The sequence below is a fragment of the Etheostoma cragini genome, chromosome 2 (genome assembly GCF_013103735.1).
Source record: "Etheostoma cragini isolate CJK2018 chromosome 2, CSU_Ecrag_1.0, whole genome shotgun sequence".
In the NCBI taxonomy this organism is placed as follows: Eukaryota; Metazoa; Chordata; class Actinopteri; order Perciformes; family Percidae; genus Etheostoma; species Etheostoma cragini.
Genome location: NC_048408.1, coordinates 5,735,815 through 5,746,848, shown reverse-complemented (window position 1 = coordinate 5,746,848; position 11,034 = coordinate 5,735,815). Strand labels below are relative to the sequence as shown.

General features: G+C 38.6%; 1 protein-coding gene across 1 annotated transcript; it reads right to left on the bottom strand.

Moving 5' to 3' along the window:
- Positions 1-5,311: 5,311 nt before the first annotated feature.
- Positions 5,312-10,857, bottom strand: LOC117961403 (beta-crystallin A1-like). Its single transcript, XM_034900048.1, has 6 exons — positions 10,671-10,857; positions 10,234-10,310; positions 10,011-10,129; positions 7,256-7,397; positions 6,660-6,802; positions 5,312-5,462 (listed from the first exon to the last, which is right to left on the bottom strand). The coding sequence occupies exons 2-6, from the start codon at positions 10,306-10,308 to the stop codon at positions 5,315-5,317; spliced, it is 627 nt and encodes a 208-aa protein (XP_034755939.1). The 5' UTR covers positions 10,309-10,310; positions 10,671-10,857; the 3' UTR covers positions 5,312-5,314.
- Positions 10,858-11,034: the final 177 nt, after the last annotated feature.

Genomic DNA, 11,034 nt, shown 5'->3' with positions numbered 1-11,034 from the left:
CAAATAAAATTGAATTGAATTAAAAATTCTCTCTTACAAGTAAAAGTCCTGCAGTGAATGTTAATTAACATTAAGTAATGTGTAAGCCTGAAGTCTTTACGCTGGCTCCCTGTGCCTCAAAAAATTGATGTCAAAGTACTTTTGCTAGTTTTTAAATCACTAAATGATTTAGGGCAAAAATACATTTCTGATCTTCTACTACACTATGAACAATCCAGACCTCTCAGGTTGTCTGGGAAAGGTCTGCTTTCTGTCAAAGAGTCTAAAAAGGGGGGAAAGCAACATTCAGTTTCTATGCTCCTCATATCTGGAACAAACTTCCAGCTACTCTCAGTTCTCTTAAATAAAGGCTAAAGACCTTTCTTTTTGATGTTGCCTTTCTTTAATGTTTAATTTCTTATACTGCACTGTAACTTTTATTATTGTATTTATCTGTTTTTTATTTTTTATTTTCAACTGTTTATTCTTGTGTTTTATTTTGTAACTGTTTTTGTGTAAAGCACTTTGAATTGCCCTGTTTCTGAAATGTGCTATACAAATAAAGATGCCGTGCCTCGCCTTGCCTTACCACCTGATCCAGAGGCCCTATCCCTACAGATGTTCATTCCTGACGATCTGCTGTGCACTGACCTGGCTCTGCATTAGATGCATTTACATATTGTGTGCTAGATTTCTCTCAGGATAAGGCCTAGCATTCCCTACCTACATCTGCTTACCTGGTCAATGCAGGAAATGTCTAGTGACCATAATCAAAACCAAAGCACATGTACTCTTTCATTTCCTGTGTGCTTTGTTTAAATGAGCTATTGATTTTATCATTAGTTCTTATTATGTTTGATGCAATTCAGTTTGCAATGTTTTTGAACAGTGTTGAATGGTTTTATTGAAGCGTTCTATGAGTCAAGGTCACATGAAAACTGTCCCTTAAAACAAGATTGATTTTACACATAGTTGTAGCTTCAACAGGAGTATATACTACTGTGTCCCAATCATGTAACTAGTGGTCAGTGCAACTTGGAATGTTACGAAATTAAGGCTCACAATCAAAATCCTAATGTAGAATACAAATGAGATATTTACTTGCAGACCCTCACTGTTGAGCTCCAGTACATCACATAAACCTTAATAACTCCAAATTCATTGTAAGTTCAATAGGCCTTTTAATAAGAGTGAATTGAAATGTCAGTTTTATTTGAACAGTGCAGTGTAATCAATATACGTAACAGCATGATACATATGAATGGATGTGCGTCTGTGATTCGAGCTGGATTTTAAACCATGAACACTGCTTTCATGAATCATTCCAGTCTTTGGCTGGCTCCCAGGTGTCATCCCACACGTTGCCACTGTCCGTAAATTAAAGACAAAACACACAAAATAAAAGTTAAACGAATAACCCCAGCTGTGATGTGGAACATGTCCTCTGTCTTCATGTCATGTTACATGTTCTGAATTCCACAATATAAACAACAAAAGTCTTTATGAGAACACAACACGCTTGAACAAATGTACAAATTCATAATGATGTAGTAACTAAAGTATTGTCAGTATATAAACATGTTTCCAGTCCAAGACACCAGTTTATAGGACCTACCATGTCCACTTTATTTTTACTTCTTCTTTTCCCTAAAAAAAATGACATATAGACAAAAGTTAGAATTAGTTAAGAAGTAATAACAGTTGCAATAACTTTTTAAGGACGTTTCTGAGAAAGTAAAATTGTCTTCTATAGCATAAGTCAATTTGTCATATTACTATTCATTTTCCTTAAACTTATTACAGTATGCGTTACAGTATACATCTAGGTTTTCGAGTATACTGAAACACTATCAGTTGGGGCCGTAGTAAAGAATTAAATTTCTGGTTGAAGTGTGTAACACATAGCACTAAATCTCCATAGTTCATAAATCACACTCCCTCCATAGCTGCATTCCCAATTTTCAATGGCTGGACATTAACTGGGTGAAATTTATGTGTCCTGTACAATGTCCTGTTGTGTGCTACATGCGTGCAAGTAAAACTCTGGGCCATGTTTGCACTGGATTTTCAGGACATTGAGTTTTTATGAAAATGGCTCTTGTTAGCAGACGGAACATGGGCCAAACATCAAAGTACACCTAAAAGAACGTCAAAGTCATAGAATTTCTCTTAAAGATGCTTTCAGTCATTTTGAATAAAACAGAAAGGGTGTTTCACCTTATAATAGCTGAGTTCTGCAAGTGATTGAGTTGGTCAGGTATATTGGCAAGACCTGGGTCCTAGAGCTCATCCCTGATCTGCGCAGGCTCTTGCTCCAAATAACATCAGCAGCTGTGTTTGTGATATTGTGGCTTCCTTTATAGCCACAGAGGCAAAATTCCTCCTGATGTTGCTGTTGACTGTTTTACCGCTCTGTATGGTATAACTGTGACCAATTAAAAATAAAGACGTGGAGTCAGACGGCATCACCAAACTGTTGGCTTGGGCCTCCACCATTCAGACAGTGAATACCAAACACTGACACTGACACCTCTCCCTTCTCATTAGGGCGGAATCCCAAATGCTGCCAGACTACAGAAGTCCTGCTCTTCTTCCAGACTTGCCATCTTCCCCCCCCCCCCCCCTTTCTCTCCCCCAAACTGTCACATGATGACAATCACACATAAGCATTTTTAGGTATTACAAATTAATATTAATTATATAATTATAAATTATATGTAATATGTGATCCTTGTCTCTGCACTGCATTTTTTATACTGACAGTATTGAAACTGATACCGTTGCTGTTTTTAAGACCCCGTGGTTTACCGCCCAACTCTAGTACAGACCCCAAGAAAAATCATCAATTATATATATGTTTTTTCAGTGAAACTGAAACTGAAATGCAATGACTATATTATTTTACTGAATGCAAACACTATATTAGGTAAATCAACAAACATCTTGTAGGCATATCATACAGCCCTATGACCCACCTATATTTTCCTACCCATCTGGCGACTGTGATAATTATATAATTATCTGGAAGCCAACGTCTTGCAATTTGAGAACTCTGAAGAATTACCGACAACTGGGCAGCATATCAGATCTTGCCGTTATTTTTTTATTTTTTTAATGGAGGAGTCCCTGTTGGTTTTTTCTCCTGTTTTTTTTCTTTTTTTTTTGCTTCTGCTTACTTGGGAAGCAGAAAAGGCCGGCAAAACCTGTTTTTCTGTTGATCCGGTTGGGAGCCTGGCCGGGAGGACACGGTTGCAGTTTGAGTTTTGTCATTTCTGCAAATGAGAATTATATGTGTAAGGATTGTTTCTAATGTGATATTAAAATGAGCCATTAATTGTTAACAACAGCTCATGGTTTTACTGAACCAGAAAATTACACAGCAAGTAACACCATCTCTATTAATTTATTCATAAAAACATCTAACAATTTAAATCCTTTCAGTACAGAAAGAATATAGTTGATTTGAAACACAAATGAGATACAGTTTGAACAATTGCAAAAAGCCTAATTTAAACAAATTGTCAGTCATCTGTGACTGGAATTGTAATTATTATCCTTTATAAAAAAAAGTAATTAAATGACTCTGTAAGCAATCTTAGAGAAAATTACCTTAACTAAGCAAAGTAAAAAACGTACTTAGAACTAGTAACTGATTAGATACAGTGTTTGATTATAAATCTACCAACAAATGTTAGACATGCATTTTTTAACTGTCTAAACAACATATTTACTGTGTTTCTCTGCCACTACTTCACCAACACATCTGGCCAATATTTTAGTAAATCTACTGTTATTGCTAACTACATTAACCTCATGTTGAGAAGGAATAAGATAGACAATAGCAGTAGGAAACCTTCTCAGGCTATATCAAGTTCAATTTATTGTAGACCATTCAGGAATAGCACAATAGTAAAGTCAAAATAGTTAATCTGCTGTTAGAGTGTTTTCAATCAAAGTTAGTGCTTAGGTGAGAACGTGATTGGACCCGTAATGAGGATATACGTGACAACAAGCTAGGCATAAAGAAACACTTGATTTGCTAACTTAGCGCTAACGTTACTGTAGGTGTCAGGTGTTGGAGCTAGTATTTAAATTAACGCTTTACATCATTCATCGTCCCATTACAGCGTTACCCTGCACGTTGAAAGGTTTAAACAACAACTCATTGACCTTACTAGGTCGCTGTGGGGATAATCGTTACCATTTATTTTAGTTACCAAGTTGAAGATGCGTGCAGAGGCGTCGAGGGGCGCGCAGGGCAGAGAAGCAAGAGCAGCGCAGGGACGTCGTCACACACTCCCGAGTGGTGCGCAACGCCAAGTTCAGTTGGGCGGCACCGCCATTCCCATAGGAAAACAATACATATGCCAGTGCAGAGCGGGGTTACACCAAATCATGGCAAATGCGTTTCTTAAACAATAAAACAATTACACCAGATTTAAATGAAGCTAGGCAAAGTTATAAATGATCGTATGATTAAATAATCGACTATTGTATCACAGTGTGTAATGCCTATATCTCGTCAGTGTGACACCATATCTGAAAACAAATGCTGGCGAAAACCTTATTTATAGAGCAATGTTAAAAAAAACAGCTGTGAAAAAGGGATGAGCTGTTATTTTGCCTCTCTCTATGTTTAAATGTTATATATTTTTTGTGCTATTTTTTAATTCCATAGTGGGCCAGTCATCCCCGAGATCTGCTTGAATCGTCATGGTCCCCTGTCGTTAATATTTTACCAGGACGGGGCTCCATTAAAGTCCACGGGACTTCCCTGCACGTTAGAATGTTACTCTGAGGGTGCCCATCATGTTGAATGGTTACGCCAAGGGGTCCTGTCCAGGTGTCCACATGTTACAACTTGGGAGTGAGAAGGTTTTGTATATGTGGTAGTGGTCCCTGATCTGTTTCTGTCAATGGGTCCTTGGCTTATAAAACGTTGAAGGGCCCTGCTTTAAGTTGTAGTTGTTCCAACCAGTCAAATGCTGATAGTAATTAAACTGCTTCTTTATTTTGTGTTTTGCATTATAAACATGGTATCCCTTGGCTTTCATTTTCTCTGCACATGTGCACTCACACAGGAATGAAACAAAGGACTTCCCAGGTTCTGAATCTGAGCTTTATTTGTGTTAAAACAAAATGAGGCTTAACAGAAATGTGACTATGAGCCGAGATAAAGAGGTAGCTTCTACGTCACTGATGGTTTGCGTTGTAGTTGCAGTCCTGACAATTCAAGCCTTAAACTCAGAACCAAATCTAAAGTTCAGGCTTATGGCCCATAGCGTCCAGGTGTGAGCCTGAGCTGTGACTGTTGCAAATCCTAATCCGTTGCTTCTCAGTGCCTGATGCGTCTGATGGACTGGATCTTGGGAGTCTGGCAGTGGGAGCCCCAGTTCCTCCAGTGCTGGTAGTCTCCGCTGTGTCTCTCACACTCCATGATGTACTGCTGGCCTCTATAACCCGGGTACTCATAGCACACAAAGCTGATGAAAGACGGAGAAGGAAGAGGGTCAAGAAGGTAAACAAGAAAAGCTCATTTAAATGTTTCTGATTTGCTTTACATTAAGAATTTATCCAAGTGGTATTCAGATTAAATTCATATGTTAAAGAATTTAAAAGGTATAAATGAACTGAGTGGAAATTTTTATAGCAACAAAATACAATTGTCAATGCTCTCTGGTGCACAAACTGTAGGTAATAGTGACAGTGTTGCTGTATCTGTCAATATGTTTTTAGCATTTTGTTCCGCAGTTTCTTGTTATTAATCAGCCAATGTTAAATTAGCTGGATACATACATGGTTAAATGTAATTTGCTGTTACCAGTGTATCGCCGTGTACACTTTGCTAATAGCAATCCCACCAGTCGGTCCCAAAATGTCCCAGTTAGATGAGGTGAAAGCATATCATCTGTAAATCTTTACAATCGTTCTGCAAAAATACCAAGCACGGCTGCCTTGTTGTCGAATTCTTCTTTAAAAGTTGCCGATTTTTCCAGAAAGATCTCATGAAATGGGTCTAAGGTGGTCCCGGATCCAGATCATCCTAGGGATTTACTGTGCCACATGCATGTTTAATGGTAAAACATGATTTAAAAAAATCAAGCTAAAAAGTGTTATTTTAGTAGCTCTTATCTGCATTAAAAAGTCCCACATGTTATTGTAGGCTCATTTTAATATACAACTTGATTTTATACAATATATGTAGTAGGGGGTACCTGATTTATCTCTCTCAGTTAAGGGCTCCTTGGATTAAAAAAGACCCCTTTTTTAAACAATACCGAGCCCTACAAATGAGGCTTTTTGTTGTTGCTTATGAACATGATACCGTGTGCCTATATGCCAATGTTGTTTTAATAAAAAAACAATTGCACAAAACACGATGATCCACTTTTCCACGTTGATAAGAGCATTAAAATGAGAAAAAATAATTGAAAATTTAGAACAGATAAAAATGTGTGATTAATTGCGAGTTAATTCTGACTTTAATGTGATTAAACACGATACAATATTTGAATCTTTTGACAGCAGTAATATAACTACATTGTGGATTATGTCTGTCATAGTACCGCTGTTCTTTTTAGCTTCATTTGTTCCTCTTCAAAGCCCTCTGAAACTTCTTTATGATAAAGAGCAATCATTTAACTTGAACCATATTGTGTTGGGATGAAGCTGGGACTTACGCGCCACACTGCACATGCATGGATCCCACCTCAGGCCTAAACCAGCCCATGGCCTGCAGGGAGGGGTAGTCGTCACACAGCTCGCTGCAGCGTCCCATGAAGTTTTCTCTCTCAAAGATCATCATGCGGCTGCTCTCGTGAGACTGTGCAGGGGTGCAACAGAGAACCAGTGTCAGGTAGGGCTGCTCGATTATAGAAAACAAATAATTCAATCAGCTGTTCTATTAATTGCTTTTTACCCACTTAGTCTTCATGTGCACAATACTAACGATTATTTATCACAAATCTAATTGTGGAACTATTTTGTGAAAGCACCGCCTGTCAACCTAACAATATTGTTATTGAGGTATTTGGTCAAAAGCATTGTGATATTTGATTTTCTCCATATCGCCCTGCCCTACGTAGCCCTAGTGTTAGGCCTAGTGTTAGAGCACCAGATGTTTGCCCCCCAGTAGTCTCATTTCCATTTTTGAGCAGTTTCAGCTCCTTGCTGTATGGCATCACACACTATCTTCTCATTTCCAATCAGCCTTTCTCGCTCTTTCACTCCCCCTTCTCTCTTCCTATGACTTATTTTATCCTCTGCATGTACTCACAGCGCAGTAGATGGGGCGGAAGGACATGAAGCGTTCGTTGTGGTAGGACAGGGAGCCACTGTAGGCATCCCAGTTTGGGTACTCGCCCCTCTCCAGGATGAACTGCTGGCCCTGAAAGTCATGATGCTCGAATCCCACCCAACTGGACCCATGGGTGAAAGAGAGAAGAGTGAAATGGTCAGATGGGTGAGTAACAGTGGCAAACAGTGTTTGGAATCAGTACATGAACATAAAACAGACAGGTTGGAAGGAGAATAAAGCAAACAAGGAGAGGGTGCACAGTCTACAGATAGGACAATTTTACAGTTCTGGCCCTCTATTTGACACAAGAAACAGTGCACTCAGAGGGTCCTGGCTTTTCTTTTTGTACATTGAACACTCTCCACAGTGCCAAAGTGTCCTAATTCAGACCATTTAATCCCTAAGGGTTTTATCCACCACGCCATAGTTCTTTTCCGTTGGCTCTGAAACCTCGAGGAGTTGGAAAACTCTCTCAACAACCGAGGCAGGAGAAACAACTGTCCACACTGTCCTGGGTGCTCATTGGGCTAAGATTTGGTTCTGAATAATGCCTGTAACGTTTGTGGGTTGCCATCCAACTACTCTGTTTCTACAAATGTGATGAAGTTGGTATTCAGGTATTGTGTTTCCTTACCTTAGGTTACAAATTGCACAGTTGCATTGACATTAATTATCAATTCTCAGTACTTTTCACTCAGAAAAACTGGAGCTGCTGTATATCTGCATTCAGCTGCTGAAGACAGCAGTGATTGGCAAATCACTACTATGACCTTGGCAAGCTCTACACAGCATGACTAAGGCTGTCTGGCCTGTTACGTATAACACTGCTCAGAGTAAAGTTCTGGTCTGAAGTCCGTCAAAATACCGAGGGTGGCACAAGTGTGCTTAGAGGAGAGGAGAATACTAAGCTCCTGGATTACTTAAGAGTTCAAATTGTTTTCTTAGCCTGTGAGGAGTCACCAACAGAAGGCTGCTTGATGTATACAGAGGAAGAGACGGCATTCTTTCCAACCAAGACAAGATCTGGGAAGTATAATGACATGCAGTTGATAAAACACAACTGCATTATTTAGGCATTTAACACCCACACAAGAAGAAAAAGTTGCTGATTTGCTGATTCAGTTTGAATACAACCAAATGCTGGGACGCTAGAGTTAGTTTCCTAATGTGCACATTAAATATGTTAATATAAATGACAAAAGTACAGTATTTAGTGCGTCTCCCAAAGCTAAAGAAATGCAATCCCTTATCCGAAAAACAAGAAATAATCAAACGTCACGAAAGGTTATCAATTAAATCTGAAAATATTACCTTTGTATCTACTTTAAGAGTTTATATTTCCAAATAGAAGCCCAACAAGTATATCTCATGGTGTGTCAATGTAATTATTGTCTTGGGTAAAAAATTCTTGTTACTGATACGTGTTGGGTCGTTATGGTAACGGGCTGTGAAGTTGAACTATTTCCTTGTACATTTGGGGTTTATCAAATACGCCTCATATTAATGACCCCAATAACATATTTTCTCATCCAGCAAACGTTTTGGTTGATTAGATGAGAGATTTCTGTATTTCTGTTTTTCTGTGTTCTTCTCACTGGTTTGAGAAGAGGTAACGTCAGATAGTCCATTAACCAATCAGAAATGAGCAAGATTTGAATCCAAATGTAGGCTAATGATTGTAGGACGGGCGCTGTCAGACGGATCGGATCAAAGCGCAGCCACACAGTCCTCATAACGCAGATCAGCTGATTTTCTCTTAATGAATAATACCCAGTGGTGGAAGCATCTAAATAACGTACTTAAGTAAAAGTAGTAATACCACACTAGTAAAATACTCCGTTACAAGAAAAAATCCTAGAAATAATTCTTTTATTGGATCATTATTAATGATGTATAAATATGTTAATGGTACTTAAATTTTTTGTTATCTGCTTCAAATACGGAATTTAACTGAGGTAATTTATTTATCGGACAAGGAACTAGTAACTATACGTGTTAAATACATCTCGTGGAGTAAAAAGTAAAGCATTTGCCTAGAGCAGTATAAAATATATAAAACACCCTAAGCAGAAAATCTCAAGTAAAGTAAAAATACCTCAAAAAATGAATTACCACACTTGAGTAAATGTACTTTTCAGCACTGAAAATACCCCAGAAAGTTTCTTAACGTTGATTGTTGCTCTTTTAGTCATGAATATTTAGTTATTGAGAAAAAATGTAATATTTGAAAACAGGTTTTCAGAGGTTTTCACATTGTAATTAGGAATCAATGTGAAGACTGGGCCACAGAATAGAGTAACAGTATCCGTAGTATAAAATATTATAGTAGGTATAGGTTTAGAGCAGTTTGAAATTTCTAAAGAATTTGTGCGTTTTTCCTCAGAGGGATCTTGACACTTGAAATGAAAGTATCACACCATTTTATCAAAAGGATAAAAAAAATCCTGTGGCCTTGAATTATCCACTACTGACCAAGGGTAATTGTTGACCACAGGTGACGCGCGCACACCCGCTCTGAATAGGCTCCACAGAGTGAAACTCCTCTTCGAGACGGGTTCAAAGACCTTGTCAGCTCAGCAGGTTTTTAATGATAGGCTACAACTCGTTCTCAGTATTTCATCTGAAAAGGCAGATATAGGAAAAAACACACACACACGCACACACACACACACACACACACACACACACAGTCAACTGTCCACAGAGTGGCGCAGGCGTACAGGCTGTGACTCACGCTCCACTCTCCACTCGGATGGAGCGGATGTTGTCCAGGCCACAGTTGTAGATGTTGCAGCACTCGGAGGTGAACTCTATACACTTGCCCTGGAAATACTCCCGCTCAAACACAGTCACCTGCACAGGGGGAGACAAGGGGGTGGCTTGAGTGGGTATACTGTGTGTGTGTGTGTGTGTGTGTGTGTGTGTTTGTGTGTGTGTGTGTGTGTGTGTGAATTCACCTTAAAGAAAGGGGCCGTACCCATGCCAGGGAAGTACATGGGTGAGGTCATGTGGGTTCTAGTAAATCTGTTCATTTCTAAAGTTTAAAAGTAAGAAAAGAAAAATACATGGATCAGAGAATAAGCAGTTCATTGTATGATTATTGTCATATTACATGTGTAATGACAATAAAATCGAATCTAATCTAATCTAATATTGTCAAATTTTGACTTTTTTTTTAATGTGAACTTTAATTGGTTTAAATAGTTTCCATCTGTTGTAAGTAACGTTGTTTCCTCTATATGAATGAAAATATGTTTACATCTTTTTACATCTGACTGCCAAGCTATAGCAACTGAAACATATGGGTTAGGAGAAGCCAAAAGAAACATTTACTCCGGTAAACAGGCTAAATGAACCCATCCCTTGGGAAAGTTTTTTTCCCGCTGCTGCTTACCTGGATACTGTCCGCTGTCCTCGCGCTACTCACACCAAATCCTCTTTACGTAGACTTTTGTCTGAACCTGGCGCTTCTGTTTTATACCGGCGTCCACGCGGGGACTTCGTGCTCGCGCGTGTGCGCGTGTTGCCTCTCAATGCTGATGATGTAAACGAAGCAAGTTTGTCAGGTGTGAAGCTTGACTGAATTCGGGAAGACACTTCCGGTTAGGATCTTCAAAATTAAGGTATGTGGAACATCATAACAACCATAGTGTTTTTTATTAAGAATATTCATCAGCAGTTATTTATAATTTATTTATGTCATTTTATACCAAATATATATACATTTTTTAAATCCTTAATTCCAACTTTGTAATATA

Coding starts and splice junctions, on each gene's coding strand:
- LOC117961403 (XM_034900048.1), bottom strand. CDS start 10,308: ATGAACAGATTTACTAGAACCCACATGACCTCACCCATGTACTTCCCT. Junction 6,803..7,255: donor TCCGCCCCATCTACTGCGCT/GTGAGTACATGC, acceptor ACCCCTGCACAG/TCTCACGAGAGCAGCCGCAT. Junction 5,463..6,659: donor ATGCATGTGCAGTGTGGCGC/GTAAGTCCCAGC, acceptor GTCTTTCATCAG/CTTTGTGTGCTATGAGTACC.